General features: G+C 45.9%; 6 protein-coding genes across 6 annotated transcripts; 2 read left to right on the top strand and 4 right to left on the bottom strand.

Moving 5' to 3' along the window:
- Positions 1-2,264: 2,264 nt before the first annotated feature.
- Positions 2,265-4,266, bottom strand: BDW43DRAFT_311974 (uncharacterized protein; the record flags this gene model as incomplete). Its single annotated transcript, XM_032047272.1, has 4 exons — positions 2,265-2,481; positions 2,543-3,472; positions 3,797-4,004; positions 4,065-4,266. The coding sequence occupies 4 exons, from the start codon at positions 4,264-4,266 to the stop codon at positions 2,265-2,267; spliced, it is 1,557 nt and encodes a 518-aa protein (XP_031899426.1).
- Positions 4,267-6,350: 2,084 nt separating this feature from the next.
- On the bottom strand, positions 6,351-7,641 carry BDW43DRAFT_311973 (uncharacterized protein; the record flags this gene model as incomplete). Its single annotated transcript, XM_032047271.1, has 2 exons — positions 6,351-7,360; positions 7,407-7,641. 2 exons carry the CDS (start codon positions 7,639-7,641, stop codon positions 6,351-6,353), a joined length of 1,245 nt encoding a protein of 414 aa, XP_031899425.1.
- A 623-nt stretch (positions 7,642-8,264) lies between these two features.
- On the top strand, positions 8,265-15,737 carry BDW43DRAFT_320063 (P-loop containing nucleoside triphosphate hydrolase protein; the record flags this gene model as incomplete). The annotated part of the gene is made up of 8 exons (XM_032049015.1): positions 8,265-9,399; positions 9,444-10,877; positions 10,927-11,072; positions 11,114-11,277; positions 11,333-12,123; positions 12,172-13,071; positions 13,120-13,881; positions 13,935-15,737. The coding sequence occupies 8 exons, from the start codon at positions 8,265-8,267 to the stop codon at positions 15,239-15,241; spliced, it is 6,639 nt and encodes a 2,212-aa protein (XP_031899424.1). The 3' UTR covers positions 15,242-15,737.
- A 657-nt stretch (positions 15,738-16,394) lies between these two features.
- Positions 16,395-17,445, bottom strand: BDW43DRAFT_279009 (uncharacterized protein). The gene has a single exon (XM_032042248.1). It carries the CDS (start codon positions 17,050-17,052, stop codon positions 16,534-16,536), a length of 519 nt encoding a protein of 172 aa, XP_031899423.1. The 5' UTR covers positions 17,053-17,445; the 3' UTR covers positions 16,395-16,533.
- Positions 17,446-18,684: 1,239 nt separating this feature from the next.
- Positions 18,685-20,366, bottom strand: BDW43DRAFT_320061 (DUF3712 domain-containing protein). Its single transcript, XM_032049014.1, has 4 exons — positions 19,958-20,366; positions 19,486-19,907; positions 19,311-19,435; positions 18,685-19,259 (listed from the first exon to the last, which is right to left on the bottom strand). The coding sequence occupies exons 1-4, from the start codon at positions 20,200-20,202 to the stop codon at positions 18,738-18,740; spliced, it is 1,314 nt and encodes a 437-aa protein (XP_031899422.1). The 5' UTR covers positions 20,203-20,366; the 3' UTR covers positions 18,685-18,737.
- Positions 20,367-20,751: 385 nt separating this feature from the next.
- On the top strand, positions 20,752-21,877 carry BDW43DRAFT_320057 (oxygenase MpaB family protein). Its single transcript, XM_032049013.1, has one exon. It carries the CDS (start codon positions 20,885-20,887, stop codon positions 21,761-21,763), a length of 879 nt encoding a protein of 292 aa, XP_031899421.1. The 5' UTR covers positions 20,752-20,884; the 3' UTR covers positions 21,764-21,877.
- Positions 21,878-22,145: the final 268 nt, after the last annotated feature.

Below are 22,145 nucleotides of genomic sequence, written 5' to 3'. Positions count from 1 at the left end.
TCAGGGAAAGATGGCATTTGAAAGGAGACAAGACGTAAATTGAGCAGTATCCTACCTAAATAGTTACAGGAAAGGGAGAAAGTCTCAGGTATTAAACCCGCACGCTTGCCAAGGCGCTAGCTATACACCAGCTATACGCCATATCTTCAACAAATACCAAATAAACAAAAGGAAAGCCGAAGTGGGCATCTCAACTCGGTACACCGTACACGAATAGATTCTGGGCCTGATTGATTGGAAAATAATCTGGGGTTACCAATTCATTAGGTGCTCTTCAGGTACTGGAATTCTCGGAAGATCGGATCAAAATATATTAATTAATCCTCCTCTAAACTACAATACAAACCTTTGGAAATCTCATCCAAAATAGCTAGAAGTATTTAGCTACACGTTCTCAATAGCCCGCCACTGCTCCCACCGGCCCATGCGAAGATGAGGTACACGAGATTATTAACTTGGGGGATGTTGACCCCGATACTGCCTAGTTAGTTTGGATATGTGTTGCGGGCTGTTGTTATTCTTTGTCTTAAATGGAGAAACACAATGCCATTCTCCCCCATCTAATCAAAAATTACCGCATTAGAAAACCGTGGGTAGAGAAACGAGCGCGAGGTATGCAAAAAGAAACATTTTCCGCTCTTTGCCACATATTCTTAGTTGTGTATATCCTTCCTATTGGCACTTCGCTGTTTCCTATGTCCCGATTTGAGGGTCACTCGGTTCAAAAGTATATATTCTGCCTCACTGGCGGCTGCACAGCAAGTATATCCAACAATTGTCCGGCAAGCTCATTGAAATCTTGAGCCGTTGATTAATTGATTGATCTATCGACTTGAGATTCTAGGTAGGTTACCGAAGAACTGTAAGATTGACCCGCCACAAATCCTCCAGTCTTGTACTCGTCCTAACCTACAAAGAATATGGCCTCCTCTGTACGCTCAACTCCCTGTTAACATAGTCCCTTGTCCCTTACACGGAGTTACAACGTGGACTCTATTATCTCTGGCATCTAGCTTAACCTTCTGAACCTTGTCAGCCCGTAAACTCGATGCCGTCGTTGTGTGCGGCTAGTATACCCACACAGCCTCCTTTGTAAGATATAAACTAGTATCAGTTCACATTAACCCGCACTTCAGCATATCATTAGATGTCCCTGCATTTGAAACATGAAAGTTTGCATAACTCGCTAAATGACACCGACATAAATCTGTATGTGGAATGGAATAATAGCAAACTACCCACTGTGCCTGTATCAACACTCGGAAACTATAAAACACTGGGATAATTGATGGATACTGTAAGTGACTGACCTGTCATTTTGGAAAGGGATCTCAACAAAATGGTACTTTATTACCAGAATATCAAGTGTAGAGAGAGGAAAGAGAAAGAAAGAAAGAACACCTACATGCCTTCACAACAAAGAAAGCTCTGCAATGTGGGCCAAACAATACAAACCAAACACAGTAAATAAAAGTAAAGAAGGTGCCTAACGCATGACACGATATTTAGATATCCTGTCACTGCGGTAAACTGATAGGGCAGCTTGCCCCTGGGATTGACACCGCTAGTTAGGATGTCAGTCAACGCATCGCTGGTGATAAATCCGCTGCAGAGGAAAGATTGAAGAATAGTATTGAGAAGCTCTTGCTGAGCCTCTAGGGAGCCTGAGTCACCATATATAGAGGATGCCCCATCCTTGCGTTTACCTACTGTGGGTCTTTGGTTAGCGAGCCAAGGACTATGCCTGCGAGGCTGGCATTCTTAGCTGCTGGTGTGGCGGTAGGAACGTTTTTGATGGCAGTGTTAATGAAGTCGGCCACGGTCGACTCCTAGATTAAAACAACTGTTATTTGAATTGCAGATGCGGAAAGGCCGAGTTGCCGTGTCAGAGGTCAACTGAGCTGACTGGTGCTTAGGAGGCGTAGCAGCAGGTATCGGAAAAAGGGCTGAGGGCCACTTTGAGGATTTGTGAGCATGGTAGTGTCGTCCTTAGGCAGGAAGATGCGCTCTATAAGGATACCACAACAGCGATAGTACAGAATAGGAGGAGGCGAACGAAAAGATATGCAAAATATATTATTGCTATAGAACCTTCTATCAGCGAAGTGTGGCCGGTTCTGAGTGATTATAGCCATGACAGCGTGAGTACTCTCTCTAAGGTTGGGCATACGTTTTTCTCTCTGTAATCCCAAACACAATATATTCGTTTAATATAGTTTAGGAAGTTTCAATTGCATAAAATGATGTACTGACTCACTATCGAGCTACGAAATCAGGCGCAAAAGTGATGTGGAGCCCTTGGGCAGTGATAAAATTTGCTGTGGGTCGACATTCTCCAGAGGGAAGGGCTCTGTATCGCCCAGTGCGCCATGTAGCAGAGCTATCAAAGGTGGCAAGATAGCTTTACTGAATTTGCGAAGGAGTTCCCCCTGAGAGAGGGAAAGAAGTCTGACAAACTCGGCAAATGCCGTATCATTCGGGCTTCAAATCCTGTAAAGGCATCAGACTAACAAGCTACGGTGCACAGCCGACCCCAACTTACACTTGATCCGGAATAGTCATATTGGCACTGTCTCCCCGGTCCAGGCCCAACATAAGGCCAAGGACCCCACGACCAAATCTCTCCACAAGGATATGTAGCCGCTGCCCGAGCTTTCGGATCCTTTTGATTGCATTGCTCTTTTTCTTATATTCCTCTGTACCCGGCTGCGCATCGGGAAAGATATCCTTCATCATGGCCTGGGCTACATTCGCATCGTCCTTATGGGATGGGTTCCCGAAGGCTTGCTTCTGAGACTGGAAATCGGCCGTTGTAGTGACCACATAGCCAGTGATGGAACGTGTTTTAGGACCCCCACATCCTTCAAACAAGTCGATGATGTGGTACCACCGGGTAAGTTGAGTGACTGAGAGCCTTCTATCTAGCTCTAATATTATCCCAACTCTTTCCCTTCGGGAAATACCTCCCCTCAAGAAGCACGACTGGAGACTTTTCCCGGCCCTTTCATTGCGTAGAATCTCACGCAGGGCTACTATCTGCTGAGGGCTAGCTATGGTTATGGCAAGCATTACGAGGAGCTCATTCTTAACCCCCAACAGTTGGTCTTGGATGCGCTGTCTGAAGTATGTGGGTTGTAGAGGAAGCAAACCTTGCGCTGTGGTTTTCGTCCTCTTTTGAGCCTGAAACTCATTCACCGAGCAGCTAGCAGATGTTCTCCGCCGTTTTGCTATCTGGCTCCCGCGGATGGCAGCCGGCTGATTATTTTCACCACCGCCGCTCGATGCGTTCAGGAATTGGCTACTATCGTGCGTTAACGCAGCTAAGGAGCCTCTCGTACTGGGTCCTCCCGTAGACACTGGACTATCTGGATTAAGGCTTTTTATCGAGTTGCTAGGGACCAAGGACCCATCGGAGGAAAAAAATTCCTCGTTCAAGCACCAAGAGAGATCACTTTCGCTTTCCAGGTTAGGGCTGCATCTCTCGTATAATAGGTTAGTACCCTCGTTAGCTCTGCGCGAGGGCGAGTGACGTCAATATCTTCCTGTCTAGAAGATTGTATATTATAGGAGAGGTATTTTCGCCTGCCGGGCACTGGTCAAGTAGCAATGCACTCGGATTGATTGTACCAGTTTCTCGTGCTATTACAGAGTTCAAAACATATGGAAGGATTTGCATCGTGGGAGATGGCTCGGCTGAGAGCGTCCGTAATCGGAAACCATGATTTCCGTCGATGAAAACGCTTAGCCAAAGACGCATTAGTTCAGTCTCTTTCAAAATGGCCCTTTGAGCTCCTACCGCAGCGTGACACGCATAGTGGACCTAACGTCCCAAGTATCCAGAAACACAGCTGCTATAACTGCATTGATGGCCTTGCGGTGGACTTCGGGAGATTCTGATTCGGTTCGCTCATTCTTTTTGATGCATTTATCGATGCCTGTCTGTTTCGCTACAATGGAGTAATGCTCTTTCTTGATAAAATCTTTTCTCAGGTTTGCAGTACATTCTGGAAGGATATCAGTATAAAGATGACTATGACTTTTCCGCACAAGCAACCTGATCTCACCTCTATTCACCCCTGTGCCATATACAATGATAGCTAGAAGCGTATCCACCAGGGAGGCACCAAGCTGTGATAACTTTCTATTGCCGTCGTAATTCTCCTTGTCCGCCCCTGCAGCCGTGAGTGCCAGGAGAATAAGAAACTTTGACGTGAAGGTGTGGCCGATAATTGTTTCAACATGCCTGACATGCTCTTCTGTAGCCATATTGTTTGTCAAGCCAAGGATTTATTACTAAATGATTGTGGTTAAAATCGTGGGTCCTAAACCTATTCAATAGGAATTCTTATAGTGAACCTGAAATATAGGCTTTTCACATAGTGAATTCCTTCAAACCCCAAGCAGAGAACAGACAGACTTTCCTTGCAAAAGAACAATTCTCGCGGCAAGCGCGGATTATCTTCATTGGCCATATTACAGAAACTGCTATGCAGGGAGGTAAACCGCACCCGTACAAAATGGCTGAGCTGGATTCTTGATTGGCCGCTGATTTCAGCATCATTAAATGCTGTTATTGTTGTGGATTGAGGCTCGATCAATAAATTATAGAGTTTCATATTCGGAACAAATTCCGTATAGAATCAGATTGATTGGGAAACAATTTGATGTTCAACTCGTATATAAACCCTCAAGCTTAGGGAACTGAACAACAACCAATTCATCTTCCTCTGAATTACAACTGTCACTGATGTGCCTCTGTGGTACACAGCACAACCTGGCTGACTGGGGTGAGGTTTGAATGATGCAGTTCTACTGTAGATAGAGGCTCTTGTACGTGCAGAGAATAGACTCTGAAATAGTTAGAGTCCACCTATCTGTTATCTGCTTATGCCGAGTACGTTAGCAACCTATCTGTAATCATTGCTGCGATTGCGTCTATAGCCTTTGATACGACCAGCGTTTAGTAGTGCTCACCTGGATGGCACTATTCTGCTTATTGAAGTAAAAATCTGAAGGTGCCATAACTTCCCGATTAGGAAAGCTACTTACAGATGGGCTTCAGGTGAAAGTACGAATTATGCATTCCTAGCACATATGCAGACAGTTATTGCATGCCCCTTGCGACTTCTCGGGGTTTCGTGGTAAAGAGTATGTTGGTGGGGTAACCCCATCCTCAAATGACTTCTCGCTTGCTTGCCGTCGGGAGAAACCAGAATTTGGTTGTACAGAAAGGAAGGGGCTAATGTAGAAACAATGGAGAAACCATCTGAACAATTGCGTACAGTGTCAACAAAAAGCTGCATAAGAATATAGTTGTCAATAAGATTTGAGATGTTTGCAGGACTACTCATTCGTAATCTCGGGTAAAGCATATATGATGTAGGAATTTCCTCTTTTGTTGGATGAGCATCAGTATTCTAATACAACCAAGCTATCCACTGACAGATGGTACTACATGTAGCGAACTCTTAGTGACCTACTGGTGGATTAACGTTGTCGACCGTATGGGAGAAGCCGAGCATGCCATATGCAATATCACCTGTCGGATAAGCGCCTGTAGAAATATAGAAGATGTCAAAGTCATCTCCTAATAATCAGATATTTGATTCTGTACGCATTGTCAAACAGAATGAAGAACAAATACAAACACTGACTAAAGGTCTAAATAGGAGTTATCCACGCTCATCAGTTAACTAGATCATTACTGACTGCACTGTTCCTTGAGTGGATAGGGATATATGTGTGAACATCAACATCCCATCTGCTTTTTGCGATGGGAGAGGCATTGCTCTTTCACATCAACAAAGAACTATTCGCTAGCAGAAAGGACGCTTAAATAAGAATATCTATCGTACCTCCTGGAATACAACTTCCCCACAAACAGCACACACAGATGCCTTATCTTGGGTGCATCGAGCTAGGTATTCTGACATATAAAAGGTGCGATTACAAGTGTGGCAGCGGCATTCTGTCTTTATATGACGACCAAACTCATTTGCGTGGATCATTTTCGATAATGCCGGTAATCGAGGAAGGAGAAAGGATAATAAGTGGCGATGGAAGATGGATATGGGATGTCAGGTTTCCCCTCACCGGGGCCTCCAGATTTAGTCAATCACTACAAAATGTTCACTCGTAGGTTGATAGTAGGATAATAGAAAATTTGAATTGGGTAGATAATCAAATACGGGACAAGTAGACTAAAAGGATTACCAGTATATCGAGAATGCCGACATTATCTACGCTTCGAGGCAGGACAGGCGGCATAGACGTGTCGGAATCAGAGCCAACCCGAGTGGCTTGCACTCGACAGAGCCTCCAGATCAGGCCCACATATTTTCTCTCTTGAATCAATGATTCAAAATCCATCTGTCTTCAACCTCCTCCGGCAGAGCGTTGCTGACATTATCCCCAACCACCCTCAACTCCAGGACGGAACTGCCTTCATCGTGGAACACTTCCAATCGCCCATCTGGCTGTCCCCTCGCAAAGGCTGTCAACATATTCAACAATGCCACCAGCCTGCGTAGGTTGTCTTCCTCCTCCGTTTCCCAATTTTTAATCATCTCTCGAGCATCAGTCGTTTGTATTTCTTCAAACACCCCAAAACGATGAAAGGCAAGGACTATGTTGGGAATTTGGGAAATCCACAAACGAGGTAGCTGTTCCCCTAGGACGTCCTGGTCCTTTCTGCGGATCGAACGAGTTTTGAGGTCAAATATGGCTGCCTGGGGAATGTAACCTCCTCCAATCTCCTTGGTCAGAGCCTTATCCGTTAAATGATATGAACTGACTGAGTTATCATTGAAAGCAGATAGGGGTTGATCGACCGACTTCTCGTCCTCCTTAGCACTGTCACTTGTAATAGTGTTCTTTACTTGGTCTTTCTGGGGGATTAAGTCAGGGTGGTACCCATCCGCCTCGAACCGGACAACACAGTTCAACCCTCCAAGAGAATACTGAATAACTCGCTGATGCGACTCGGATCCTTTGACCTCTGCATCCCAAGTGGTATAAACCTCTGGGAATGCATGACCATACCCCCGAACGTTAGGAATCGTCTGAGTGGGCGAATTCTCTCTGCGGATGAAGAACACTGTTTTTCCAACACATTGCACGACAAATCGAAACTTTTTGTCGATATTGCTGGTAAAGCGCAGCAGATTCCCCAATGTACTACCACAGCCCACGATGTCAATATCAGCAGTGGGGAAGTCCGGATACCTTTCGAAGATCGCCTCGATTGCCGGCTGGAAGGGATGGGAGGGGTATCGCGCGGCATTCTGGTCTCGAAAGTAGAGGCCCGCGTCTTCTTTGAGTTTGGTCGGTTCAGTCAAAGGGGTCCAGGCAGGTGGTTTCCCTATCGTAGAGTTAGATATGGCCTGGTCTCTCCTTTATGTACACACCTGGGATCATAATTGTTGCAGTCTTTCGATTCAACCAGTTGTATGATGCAATATCACGACATTCAGTAATTTTCCAATTATCTACTGAAAGAGGCAAATCATCAATTGCGATAGTCGTCAAGACAGGACCTAGTCGAGGAGAAGGTGGCTGAGCAACATCTAGTCTTCTCCATGGACTGTTCCTTCCTCTGCCTCCTCCCTGCCAGCGACTGTATCTAGCCCTGGGAGATTGCATGATGGATAAATGATAGTTTCGCAATTAAGCAAGGAGACTATCCCATTTAAATACCGCAATGCACTACAGGCTACAATGACCAAAGCACGAAAAGCCCTGTAATGCTCCTTTGTTGATGAAGTGCGGCACAGTGCATCAACAAGTGTCTATGGTCCATTGGCTGTGAATGATTCTTTCTTGCCTTGTATTGCCACGGCCTGATAGGCTAAGCCGCTCTTCCTGGCATAAATATCAGCAACCTTTAGATGACTTGGAACGAAGTCCTCTTTTACAATCAGTTGTCTCTATAATCTATCGTCGCCATGTCGCAATGCTCAGCCAAACTGTTCAAATTCTTTAATTTGATTCTCCAGGGAAAAAGAACCATTATCAATGTCAATAATTTAAAGCTGTTTCTAGAATCTATTCGGGATCAATCAAACCCTTCTTTGTGTATTGAGCACATCATCGCCAGTCCTGCCGCTTGTACCGCTCTCCATGCTGGATTGCGGTTTGACATCACCCCATAATTTATTAACCAGTATACTACGCCATTCCTTCTCTATCTTGCTGATCCAGCTATCAAACAGCTTTGCAATGGTCAATTCCTGCAAGACCTTTTGACACTCATTGTGGAGCTAAAGATGCTATGGACAGCATTCGTCGATTGTTTTAAGAAAAGGGAATTATCGGAATCTAGTATCCACGCCTTGGCCTGGATGGTAGTCGAGTTGCTCTCCTTTCCACCCTCATCGAGCATCGATATCAAAGATGACGCCCAGGAAATCTTCGACGATGGATATATGTTTCTCTCTTCATCTCCACAAATCCGATCATTGGCATATAAAATTCAAAACATGTTGATAATTAAATCGAACAATGCCCCCTTTAAACCCGACTTTGCACCCGGTGGGCGACACGACAATGACTTTACAGATTTTCGAACGGTCGCCATATACCCAACAGCCCATGAGTTCGCATCGACTGAGAAGCCGTTCTATCGTCGCATGGACGAGATATCAGAACTGTCCCGCGAAAAACGCATCCCAGCCCATCTGGACAATCAGTTTCGACTTATGCGAGAGGATATGTTATCTGAACTCCGTGATGACATCCAGATAGCCCTAGGAAAGAAAAAAGGAAAAGGAGGTGCATCTTTACTTCAGAAACTATCCATTGTGGACATTTCTTGCGGCGATGATAAGCGCCTTCGCCCTTGTTCACTAGCGATTTCCTGCGCAAAGGGACTTAACCCTCTCTCTACTCGCTCAGCTACCGAACGAAAGACATTCCTAAATGAGAACTGTAACTTTCTCAGACATAATTCATTTGGATGCCTGCTTCGTAATAAAGAAATCATCGCATTTGCCACTCTGGATCGGAATGTCGATCAACTCTGTCTTGACATACCGATAGTTATCCTGCGGGTTTTGGGAGACCAAGCAATGAAGAAGACATTGACAGCGTTTAAGCTCTACAATGACATCCAGTTCTTGCTTGTTGATGCTGCGGTCTTTGCATATGAACCGATCTTGAAATGCCTTCAAGATAAAATAGATCTGCCATTGTCGCGAGAATTGCTCGAATATCAACGAGATGGGCTTGCGCAGGAATCCAGCCTCATTCCAGACGACATGGTGCAAAACATACGAAATGCGGGAGACGAAAATATTCAGTTTCTCGTTGGTACCAAAAGTCCAGTGAAACTTGACCTCACCCAGCTTCAATCGTTTGTTTCTGGCTTGACGCAGACGGTTAGTCTCATACAAGGACCTCCAGGTAATCCCTCTTTCCAGGATTTCAATACGAAGCTGACTTCCTAGGAACTGGAAAATCCTTTATTGGGGCATTACTAGCCAAGATGTTCCATGATCACAGCAAAGAGGCGATTCTCGTGATGTGTTATACAAACCATGCACTAGATCAGTTTCTTGAAGACCTCCTAGACATTGGAATCAACTCGTCATCAATCGTTAGACTCGGATCGAAATCCACCACTCGCACCCAACCTCTGAGACTATCCGCTCAAAAGTCCTCGTATAGACACACTCGAAATACTTGGGACGTGATTAACAAGTATAAGAATGAAGCGGCGGACACTAGGGAGCGGTTGACGCTAGCATCCAATACATATGCCGAGTTCAAAGTTGATGCACGCACGATGCTTGAGTTCCTTGAGTTCGAGGACCCGTCTTTCTACAATGCATTCATGCCACCGGAGAATGAAGGCATGTCTATCGTCGGTGAGAAGGGAAAAGGAGTCGATTCGAATTATCTCTATGATCTTTGGTCAAGGGGACGAGAACAACCCAACTTCTTCAAGATAGACTGTTCTGAAGACTCTCATCGCATCTGGTCAATGGATACACCCACACGTCAAGCGTATATCCGCACATGGTCTCTTCAAATCCTTGAAGAACAAGTCACTAGTCTAAACGAATCCACGCGACACATGGATGAGTGTCAAAAACATATAGAGAAAGTTTGGAACCAAAGAACAAACTCCATTCTAAAGTCCAAACGCATTATCGGATGCACTACCACCGCCGCCGCCATGTACACCGAAGACATTCGTGCAGTATCTCCAGGGATCGTTCTACTCGAAGAAGCTGGTGAAATACTGGAGTCACATGTTCTGGCGGCCATAAATTCAGAAACGAAGCAGTTAGTGTTGATTGGAGATCACCAGCAGCTACGGCCGAAGATCAACAACTACGCTTTATCGGTAGAAAAGGGTGATGGATATGACCTTAATCGATCCTTGTTTGAACGACTCGTCCTGGCCGGATACCCCCATTCCACGCTAGCTAAACAACACCGGATGTGTCCGGAGATTTCCTTCTTGGTGCGAAGTCTAACCTATCCTGATTTAGAAGATGCACCAGCCACATTCTCTCGTCCCGCTCCTCGCGGATTGCAGGATCGAGTGATCTTCTTTCATCATGAAAACCCCGAGACTAAATTCGCTCAAGTCTCTGACCGTCGAGACGAGGGGACAAAAGAGAGCAAAACAAATCCGTTCGAGGTGGAAGTCGTTCTGAAAATTGTCAAATATTTAGGACAGCAGGGGTATGGAACTGACAAGGTCGTTGTACTGACACCGTATCTGGGACAGTTACATCTCCTGAGGGATCGGCTAAAAAAGGATAATGACCCTGTGTTAAATGACTTGGACTCTCATGATCTTGTTAAAGCTGGACTGCTTTCACAGGCTAGTGCAGATCATTCCAAGCGAGCGATTCGCCTATCAACTATAGGTAAGTGAAAGAACTATCCCCTTCATTTGTACGATGCTAATAAAAATAGACAACTACCAAGGTGAGGAATGTGAGGTTGTCATATCCACTCTAACTCGCAGTAACAATGCCGGCGACATCGGCTTTATGGCAGCACCCCAACGACTGAATGTTCTCTTATCTCGTGCTCGAAATGTACTCATCATGGTTGGAAATGTCAAGACCTTCATCAATAGTCGAAAGGGAAAGGTCGAAAGGGAAAGGATGTCTGGACCCCGTTCGTGAATAATCTTAAAGAAAAAGGACACTTGTATGATGGGTTACCAGTGAAATGCGAACAGCATCCGACAAGGACCGCAATAATTAAAACGATAGAGGAGTTTGATACTGAATGTCCGGATGGAGGGTGTCTATTGCCTTGGTAAGAGTTCCCCTCGCCTCCGATATATTGTTCCAGCTAGCTAACATCAACATAGTGGCGTCAAATTGGCCTGTAGAGTACACACCTGCCCATACAAATGCCACCAACTTTCTGATCACTCCAAAATGAAATGCCAAAAAATCACGGAATGGAATTGTTCTCGGGGTCATAAAATAACCTGCCTCTGCTTCCAGGCCAACGGTGCATGTCCACCATGCATTTCTGAGGATCGAGCCAAGGAAGCCAAGAAAAAAAGAGACATGAAGCTCGAGCTGGAGAGAGAGAGAAAACAGAGAGAATATATGAGAGAGTTGGCGGAGTTACAGGATGAAATTTCCCACGAGAGACGACTACGGAGAGAAAGGCGGGAGGACAAAGATCGGCAGAGAGTTCTGGCACAACATCGGAATGATCTCCAAGGTTTGAGGTCTACTGATCTTTCAAACAAGGGCAGTACCGAGATAGATATGTTTACAACCGGGGGTACCAATACCTCAGCAACAAACAGCAACGGCAACAGCAATGTCAACGTAATCTCATCAAGTACTCATCCTCTACTCTCTACTAAAAAGGAGGCAGATAAAGCTGTGAAAAATAACCCAGCGCAGCCAGTTCCGCCAGAGCCCATGCCAGACAATTTATCTGCAAAGGACGAATGGGATTATCAGAAACAGTTTCTAGGCGCGCGCAGTGACAGTATTGACAAGCTGATGGCTATGATCGGACCTGAGCAAGTTAAAGACAAGTTTCTTACCATCAAAACTCGAGTTGATACGGCATTGCGGCAGGGCGTTGATCTGAGCAAAGAACGGTTTGGCTCTGTCCTTATTGGGAATCCAGGAACTGGTAAGCATCCTGGTTAAGGAATAGATATAAAAATCTCACCTATGATAGGCAAAACAACAGTGGCCCGGCTCTATGCAAACTTTCTCGGTGCAGTTGGAGTCCTCCCTGGAAGCTATTTTGTAGAAACAAGTGGTTCAATCCTCGCGAACGAAGGCGTACCAGGTTGCCAAAAGAAGATCAACACTATTCTCAACAGCGGCGGTGGAGTCCTTTTTATTGACGAGGCATACCAGCTAACTGAAGGCCAGACCCAAGGGGCACAAGTCATGAACTTTCTCTTAGCAGAAGTGGAGAATCAAACGGGAAAAATGGCGGTTGTGTTGGCTGGGTATCGCACGCATATGGAGAAGTTCTTCGCGCATAATCCTGGCCTACCGAGTCGATTTCCACATGAATTTAAATTCGAGGACTACACCGATAATGAACTGCTTCAGATCTTCGAATTTAATGTCAATCAAACATATCAGAACCGGATGAAATTAGAAGGTGGCATGGGTGGTCTCTACAGCCGCATTGTGTCTCGTCGCATCGGCCGAGGGCGTGGAAATGAAGGATTCGGTAATGCGCGTGCTATCCAGAACGTCTGCTCAAGAATATACGACAGACAAGCGACTCGACTTAAAAGGGAAAGAAAGAAAAATGCCTCAGCGGATGATATGCTCTTAACGAAAGAAGATCTCATTGGCCCTGAGCCATCAGAGGCTCTACAGAACTGCACTGCGTGGCAGAAACTACAGAGAATGATAGGACTTGATATTGTCAAGAAGAGTATCAAGGCATTCTTGGATAGCATACAGTATAATTATCATCGTGAATTAGAAGAGAAACCACTGGTGGAATTCACCTTGAATCGTGTGTTCCTGGGGTCTCCGGGAACTGGAAAGACGAGTATTGCCAAACTATATGGACAGATTCTGGTTGATATTGGCTTTTTGTCCAATGGAGAGGGTGAGTGACAAATCCATAAATACGAGGCAAATTGTACTAATTTGTCAGTCATTGTTAAAAACCCAGCGGACTTCGTGGGAAGTGTGCTCGGTGAATCAGAAAAGAACACAAAGGGTATCCTCGCATCAACTGTCGGCAAAGTCCTTGTCATTGATGAAGCATATGGCCTCTTCGGAGGAGGCACAAAGGATAAAATGGGCTCTCAAACGAACCAATTCAAAACCGCGGTCGTCGATACAATCGTCGCAGAAATACAAAGCACTCCTGGCGACGACCGTTGCGTCTTACTCCTTGGATTTAAAGACCAAATGGAGGAGATGTTCCAGAATGTCAACCCAGGACTCACCCGACGGTTTCCTCTAGATACTGCCTTTACATTTCATGATTTCACGGACGATGAGATGGGCCAGATCTTTGACCTAAAATTGAGGCAGCAAGGCTTTGATACGACCAGCCTTGGAAGAAAAGTTGCTATGGATGTTCTCAGAAGGTCGCGGGATCGATCTCATTTTGGAAACGCTGGTGAGATTGATATCCTCTTGAATAGAGCCAAGCTTGGTCACCAGAAGAGAATCAATACTGGCCAATCACGCATATCGTCGACATTTCTACCTGAAGATTTTGATGAGGATTATGATCGTGGACAACATGCAGAGGGCAATGTTACAAAATTATTTCAAGGAACCGTTGGATGTGACAAGATCATTGCTCAGATGGAAGAATATTGTCGTATTGTTCATGGAATGAGGGTACTGGATTTGGATCCACGAACACAGGCTCCATTCAACTTTTTGTTTCGTGGGCCTCCAGGTGCACCAAATACCCGATTGCCCTTGCTAGCAATATACTAACAAGATGAGCAGGAACTGGCAAACCAACTACAGCCCGCAAGATAGGCCAACTATACTACTCAATGAACCTCCTCTCTACAACAGAGGTGATTGAATCGTCGGCCACAGACCTTGTTGGCCAATACAGCGGACAGACAGGCCCCAAAACACAGGAAGTACTCGAGAAATCACTGGGTAAAGTCCTGCTCATTGATGAAGCATACAGACTGGCTAAGGGGCAATTTGCCAAAGAGGCTATTGATGAGATCGTCGCTTGTATTACCCATCCTAAGTATGCACAAAAATTGATCATTATTCTAGCTGGGTATGAAGAGGACATTAATCGGCTCATGGATATTAATCCGGGGTTGACGAGTCGATTTCCGGAGTCTATTGTGTTTCACGGGCTTGATCCCAATGCATCAATCACATTGTTGATTACCTTACTTAGAAAGCAGAGAGATACTTTGAGAGAAAAGGGGAAGGAGTTCAACATTGGCATTCTGGAACACCTACCCGCTGATTTACGTTGGAAGATGCACTCTTGTTTTGAAGAACTCTGCCAAACCCCCAACTGGGCTAATGCGCGAGATATCCAGGATCTGACCAAGAAGATCTTCGCCAAAGTAATTCAGAATATTGGTGCTGGAAGAGTGGTCCTTACAGAGAGTGATATTTTGACACAGATGGGCCAGATGGTTAAAGAACGTTCGAGTCAATCGAGAGTTGGTCATAGTCATGCCGGTCGTGTTGTTAACCATCTTCCAATTGCCACGGATACACAAGATACAGCTGAACCCAGAATGAAGGCTAGTGTCTCTACAAGTACGACAACGGCTACGAATATATATACTCTAGCACAGTCGCCAGATCCTGATCCAAATGAACCAATAACATCCACTCCGAACACGACTGTTCCACGAGATGCTGGAGTATCGGATGAGATATGGAACGAGCTACAACTTGACAAGCTCAAAGCACAGCAGTCAGAACAAGTATATCATCATCTTCTTCAAGGCATGCAGACGTTTAAAGATGCATTCAAGCAACAGCACAAAACTGCTGAAGATAATTCGGCAAATGACTCCGCAATAAAAAGAGCCTATGAAAAAGAACGCCTCCACCGCGAAATCGAACGAAGAGCGCAAGAAGAGGAACTAGAGAGGCTACGCAAGAAGAAAGCTCAGATCGAAGAGCAGAGGAGAAAAGAAGCTCAAACGCAGAGGAAACTGAGACAAATGGGGGTATGTGTTATGGGGTACCGATGGATTAAGCAGAGCGGTGGGTATCGGTGTGCCGGAGGTTCGCACTGGGTGTCGGATGCACAGTTAGATATTTAGTTTACCTAGTCGAGTTCGCGGGACTCAATATCTCATAGGTTATTTATTATTCTACTCCATAGCTTAGATGCATAGTATGCCTTTGCATCGTCTATGTCGCCAAGTTACGTTCGTATAGTACCGCTCATGTAGCGATATCACCACGATGAAAGCTTCCGCAAAGCTGCCCCCAAAATCATCTTCTTAATTAACGCATTCCCGAAAAGCTTTTCCGGAGCCATAGTTTTTAAATAGGTGTAAAAGGTCACTCCTACCGTTCCTTCAAATCCCTCTGCCTGACTTAGTTTGTTTCTTAAGGTTTTCGACAGTGTCCTCATATCCATAACTGACCTCTCAACAGCCTCACTATCTTCATGCTGGTAGTATGGTGTAGTTACACTTCCACAGAGGACTTGTGATAGATCCTTGGGACCGAAGAAGTACCACCACTTCTGTAAATCTTCTCCTCCCTCTGCGCCCAGAAATCCGTTCCTATACCGTCGTGGCGTTAGTGAAATTGTAATAATTCAGAGGAAGATTGATTGTTACATTTTCTCATCGTAAACTTGAGGGTTTATATACAACATGAACATCAGGTTGATTTCCAATCAATCTGTTTCCATACGGAATTTATTCCGCAGATGAAGCTCTATAGTTTTCTTGATCGAGAGTTGGCTCACAACATGTGCAACACTATCAACTCCAACGTTTGTAATTGGAGTTAGGGGAAAGATAAATCCCGGTCTCCGCGCGTACGCCGGTGGGAGTATCCTGTGACCATCATCGTCCTGACGGCTTGGCAAGAACCATGTTCGGAACGCCAAATCCCTCCGCGTTGGATTCGCTGAAGAATTTTCTGGATTGGGACGAACATGGCAGGGATCAAACAGTAGAAACCGACCAGAATGCCGGTGAGCTTCTCGCTGTAGAGCTGGCCAAGGAGGGTCACTTGTCATCGTGGGCATGCAGCGAGCTTGACCGTAATACTATGTGCAAACCTGTCAGAAACAAGCCTACTCTTGGTTTGGTGCGCTCAGTCCTTGGAAGCATTCTTCACAGTGACCTCGAGGAAAATAAGTCTTCTATGAGTTCCTTGGGACATCAAGAAGGACAGAAGGCTTCCTTCTTCTAGTCGGTTGGAGTCTTGCCACCATTTGCATTGCTCATTAAAGGTTCTTTTGCAGAGTTTTGATGGGTAGAAAAGGATACAGTGGCTTCGAGCTCATTTCTCTCATTGACAAATATTTGCTGGACCTGTGCTCCCAGGTAGAAATGTGCCCCGCTATCCTTGACTGAGAGACAAGGAATTCGTGTCAAATCATTCTACTACAGCAGATCTCGAAGGATATCCTTGGCTGAGCTGAACTTATCATGGCGCAGAAGTCGAAATGTTGAGTCAATATATCTTTGCGAAGAGTCAGCGCGAAAGTGAGGCTGAAGAAAGTTGGTAGAGGGTAGATATCTGAATTGCCCGCTGGCAATCTCTGCGTGAGTAGGAAGGATCTAAACTTGATAGATTTCTGCGAAGTCGTTGTCGTGTCTCCCGCCAGGTATGTATATCCATTGGAAAGACGACAAGGCCGACCCAGTATCTGGGGAGCTTCCTCACGCGCCCGGGGTGTGACAAGGCTGTGGTTAGCTCTGGCTATCAGGTTCTGCATTGCTTCTATTTTGATTTGTACACCGTCAAGGTCGTCTTTCGAGCATATTTCGGTCATTTTGAAGGCCAGGTCGCGGATTAAGTCGAGCAGCGCGGGAAGTTCATCGCGAAACTGAGCGCGTCGGACGCTGGTCAGTAGTTGGTAAAGGGCATTCAAGAGCAACTTCGTCATGTCCAATGAGATCACCTATGCATTTTCATCGGCTTCTTCACTTTTTGTTCTCAAGCTCCGGCAGACACTTCTCAGGTATTTCATTGCTCGGTCTCCATTCGTGCTGCCGAAGGATGTGTACAGAGTGCCAACAAAGGAATCGACAGAAAGACAGTTCAAGAGAGAAGTATGGGTAATGACTCTGAGAAATGGCTCGTCCTAAGCTGGTATACATCTCAGTCCCGCTGGATTGTCTGCATCCGCACTTGCCAGAGTCATGGCCATGAAGGTTATCGTCCACAAGATCTTTGTCGAGCAATTGATGATTCTCTCTGTTGTCACTGTCAAGAATATCGAAAGCCCCGTTCCAGAACTCGACGATCGATCTAATCAAATGTAAATAGGAGCATGGGCCTCGAGATTAGCGGGGAAGAAAGAGGCAAGGAGGGAAGATAAAAAGACGTTTCGCGCAAGTGAGCACTTACATCAAAGAAATATTGTGGATGGCGCCTACGAGTGACTTCACTGAATTCAAACTCTCTGGTGTGACCTGGATCCAAACATTAAGGGCATCGATCAATTGACTTCGTACCCCTTTTGATTGAAGCGAGCATATGTAGTCAAAGGGCGCCAGTACATGCTAGAATGTTGCTCAGCAACTCCTGGACGCGAACGGGACTTTAGGGGGGAAAGATGAGGTGTGTCACTTACAGCCGTAGAAAGTGGTTCTAAAGCCTTAGAAATTAAGGTAGGAAAGATGGGAACCAACAACCAAGTACGTAGGCGAAAGGCAGTTGGCAAATTAGAGAGACGGCTGCACATGTTGAAAACGATGTGTCCAGATGGATACAGCTCCAAATCGCTCCAAAGAAGAAAATGAGCTGCAGCTCTGAGAGCCAAGCAAGCAAGTTTTTTTGGCCACAAAGTCTACTGGGCTCTCGTCGGCGTGTAAAAAGATATGAAGGGACCTGCACGTGTCTCCAGAGTAATCGTTTACCTTAACCTCGGTTTTGCAACACCGAGTACACAGGAGACTATAGAATAATAATAATTTCATGGCGTTATTACTATCAGCCGATATAACCGTAGTAGCGAACATATTGCTGTTCCTAGACATTCCGCTTGTATATAATGTGAAATTCTGCATTTTCGGCAATTCGGCCCACTGTCTGCTGGAATCCTGCAGGATGTCAACGCTGAGAGAAAAGAAATAATCAAAAAATCCCTGATATACGTACAAAATAGCGATAGCGACCTGCAGGGCTGCGTCATTTTCTAGACATTTCATTATTAGGCGTACCTCGCAAAATAAGGTGGCACTTGCTTCTTTACGCTTTGCGAACTGACAGCGGAGTTTCGCATATCTTCCCTGAAATGGCTGCAGAAGCATGCAGGCAAGAAACTAACTAAACTTAAGGTAGAAAGAGGCTGGGACAGCTCGCAACCGCGGATCGAGGACGTTCGATATAAAGGTACGTGGTATGCCGAGGGATGTATGATGATTCTTCGCAGTCAATTAGAGTGAATCAGATAATTAATGTCAATTGATATATGTTATTTACTGCATACTTTAGACATTTAAATTATCATAGTCAGGTTATCATGAACCAACCAGATCGCAATAGGGTTATCATATAAAATCATATCAGAAACCGAACGCCACCCTTAACATCGTAGAAACCAGTATATACATCATGAATCATCATTTAAAGAAACCCCTCAAGGATATTAATCATCGACGAGCGCTTCTCGGGATTATTCAAAATGTCATCCACAGCGCGACTAGTCAGCAGATCACTCACGCGTTTATCGGAACCGAGCAGTGAGTCCAGTAACCCGCCCCCGCTACTCGAGCCCAAGTTGTCGGTAAGATTTGCGAAGATATTGCTTCCGCCGTCACCGTGTAAAATCCCCCGTAGTGTGTTTGTGATTAACCCACCGAGAGGCACCTGGGCTGACATGGTCAGATTTCTCATTACTTCAGTGTAGTACGGGACTTCGACTCCATCGTAGATGACGGTTTTGCCGACGGTAGTGAGAGTGAGATATCCGTTCTTGATGGAGCTGGCCTGTGTCTGCAGGATAGTTAAGAGGTTCTTGAGTAAGAGGCGGATGTCTATTATGCCGTGAACTGGTGTCGAGTGGTTGCCTGGTTTGAGAACGAGATTGTCGATAGTCGCATTGCCGATGACGAGGTCACCGCTTTTGAGATCGAGGATTGTTTTTCCCTGACTCAGTCAGCAATTTTCAATTGCTTTATGATGGATAATTAAACACACAATTTCCAAGGTCATGACCGAAGGGTTAGGCAAGGTGGCGTTGGCGATTAAGTTGGTCCCATCGGCCCTTTTAGGGAGAAGGAGTTGAGGGTCCGCGATGGTGAATCCAGCAAACGAATCGAGGGCTACGACGTCAGTTAGTCTAGTATTAGAATGTGAATATTTGGGGACATACTGTTTTGATGAATATCTTTGTCCATGGTGACATGGTTTTTTAACTGGCCCAGGAATGCCTGGGTTTTGCCATAGACCGACAACGGGGCGTTCTTCTCAAAGACCACACTGTGGACATACTTTTTCCACTGCTCTACACCCAAGGGGGTGAATTGGTTGTCGGTTCCTAGGGTGGTGTTGCCACTGATCGTCGTACCGTCGAGATAGACAATAGCCCAGGTCCCATTGCCCTCTTCTTTGCGATTGAACAGGCTGACCGCCATGGGATCGATGCGTACCGGAACCCCGATGGGCAGTTTCAGCGCGGTTTTCAAGCTAAGCATGATTGAATCAGGTCGTGGCTGCAAGACACTCGCCTCGGTGAGTACCAGTGATGAATTGTCGACCACTCTTTGGGCAATGGCCGGGATGACGATTGTGAAGCTGCAAAAATCAGTCATTCTGAAACGTCGATCTTACAGTGGAGCACCTACAAAATAGGCAAGAAAATGGCCAGGAAGATGATGCTCCAAAAGATATAGCAACACCAAAATCGAGCCCAATGTCGGCGCGCTCGCTCAGCTCTCGTCCTCTCCTTCTTCTCTAAGGTGATGGTGTTTGCGGTCTCGACATGTTCAATTGTGTAGTCCTCATCATCGCCTTGAGGAAGCGGCCCACGATGGATGCCCAAGGCATATTTGGCGGCTTTGGAACCGAGATAAGATTTCTTCTCTTCCATGGCTGCGCCCAGTCGCCTATCCACGGGGAGCAGGGCTGGATACGTCGAGCTCGTCCAAAGGGTGAAGATATATGGTCGAGGAGTGTATGATTTAATATATGGCTAGCTAACTAAGTGTAATCTGGATCCCTGTCCTAAAGTTTTTCGCGTCGAGGGTGTAAACGCAAAGTGGTGGATTCCGGAGTAACGATGGTTTCGACCTTGGTATCACTCCGCAAGGATCGGCAATTCGATGCCGTCGATCGCGGCGAGGGGGGTGTTATGACCAATGATGGCGACCTCATTTTAGACACACGAGTTCACATGCGGAAGTTGGATGAGGATCGACACGAACTATTGAGAAACCGCGGTTGTTAGGATGGGACCTAAGCTTTGGGCCAGGAGGATCCACCTGGCCAAGGGACAAACCTTGGGGACGGAGGGACTGCCTCTTCGAGATGCGGGGAAAGTGAGGAAAACAAGGGAATCAACCGGGAACTGATTTGCATCATAAAGCTCAGAGATAAGAGGATTGATGTACGACAGACCTCCGAAGGCGAGGTTGTCGTGCATGTGCAGTTGGGTAAGGTGTGGTGATCCTGTAACCCTAAGTCGTCAATAGTGCAAAGACCCGCGACACCCGTACATAATTCTACGAGACCAGCCCAAAAGCCCCTTATTCTCCATCAAAAATACTTTCACCATGCCCTTCGACGAGAAAAAGTCCCCCGACGAAATTTCTCAGGCACCATCAGACTCGTCCGACGCCAGTCGACTAGATGCCCTTGACCAACTTGAAATTCTTCCCCAGATCCTCCAGGAGGGTATTTTATTTGCTGGATCAGGATCCGCTTTGCTACTCCAAGCGGCTTTCCCCGGAATCAGAGACAGAACTAGCGATACCCATCATGCCAGCAACGGTAGCAGAATTAACCTAGCAACAGAGCTAGGCGACGCCCTCCAGGCTAATCTCAGCTACATTGCCTGCCTGGTATTTGGCACTCGAAAAGAAAAGAAAACTCTACTGGAGCTGCTAAACCATGGGCAACCACCCCTTCGCGGGAGTGAGAATTTCTCCTCTCACCGACCGACCCAGCTCTGGGTTGCAGCGACGCTCTACGCGACCGCGACTGATTTCTACCAGCGAGTCTACGGACTTGTCAACTACCGCACAGCTGAGAAGGCGTATGCGGAGTTCACGGTAATCATGCACTCCATGGGGCTCCCACCCGGTACCTGGCCGGAGAACCGGCAGGCGTTCTGGAGGTACTGGGATGATCAGATTGAGCAATTGACTGTCACGGCGGACGCACACAAGTTCGCACAAGACCTCTTGAATCGGAACGATTACCCGCGGTTTGTGTCAGTGTTGAAGCCATTCTTACGGGTCCTTACGATCGAGATGTTACCACCGCGGATCCGGGAGGCGTACGGGCTTAAGTCTACATTTAGTACTCGAGGTTTGTATCGGACGACGATGGGGTTTTCGGTAGCGGTGTACCCTGCGTTGCCGACATCGACGCGAGGATACCCATTGCGGTATTATTTGGAAGAATTACGAAAGAGTTTGAACGTCGTGTAGCTGTTTTGTACTTCTGTTCTTATCATTTTGGTAATGCATGAATCCATGTTATCCACTCATGTATTCGAAACGTTATCTCAATGTTATTGATGAGTGGGATTAATGAGATAAAGATAGAGTGAAAATCCTTTCACGCACGTGCACCTGCGTCTAATATAACATATAGATTAATATTGAGCTAAAATAACTTGTTTTGTACTTGGATCCCTGTCAGATTAATATAAGGAATAAGCGCAATTTTAGCATGCGCGGCACGCTACAGAGATGATCAAAACAACTGCACCGAAAAAACGAGGCTGTGATTTTCTCACGAATGCTATGCGAGGTAAAATTTAAAGCACAAGAGAGATCAATAGACACTTAAGATTACCATCTAGGTATC

Source organism: Aspergillus alliaceus (assembly GCF_009176365.1).
Source record: "Aspergillus alliaceus strain CBS 536.65 unplaced genomic scaffold BDW43scaffold_27, whole genome shotgun sequence".
Taxonomy (NCBI): Eukaryota; Fungi; Ascomycota; class Eurotiomycetes; order Eurotiales; family Aspergillaceae; genus Aspergillus; species Aspergillus alliaceus.
The sequence above is the reverse complement of the archived record's forward strand: the minus strand, read 5'-3'. Positions and strand labels throughout refer to the sequence as shown.

What these genes read in the sequence shown, in the direction of transcription:
- BDW43DRAFT_279009 (XM_032042248.1), bottom strand. Translation starts at nt 17,052, where the DNA reads ATGACGAAGTTGCTCTTGAATGCCCTTTACCAACTACTGACCAGCGTC.
- BDW43DRAFT_320061 (XM_032049014.1), bottom strand. Translation starts at nt 20,202, where the DNA reads ATGGAAGAGAAGAAATCTTATCTCGGTTCCAAAGCCGCCAAATATGCC. An exon ending in GCCATTTTCTTGCCTATTTT is followed by an intron (nt 19,908 to 19,957) that starts GTAGGTGCTCCA and finishes TGATTTTTGCAG; the next exon opens with CTTCACAATCGTCATCCCGG. An exon ending in CAAAGATATTCATCAAAACA is followed by an intron (nt 19,436 to 19,485) that starts GTATGTCCCCAA and finishes CTGACGTCGTAG; the next exon opens with CCCTCGATTCGTTTGCTGGA.
- BDW43DRAFT_320057 (XM_032049013.1), top strand. Translation starts at nt 20,885, where the DNA reads ATGCCCTTCGACGAGAAAAAGTCCCCCGACGAAATTTCTCAGGCACCA.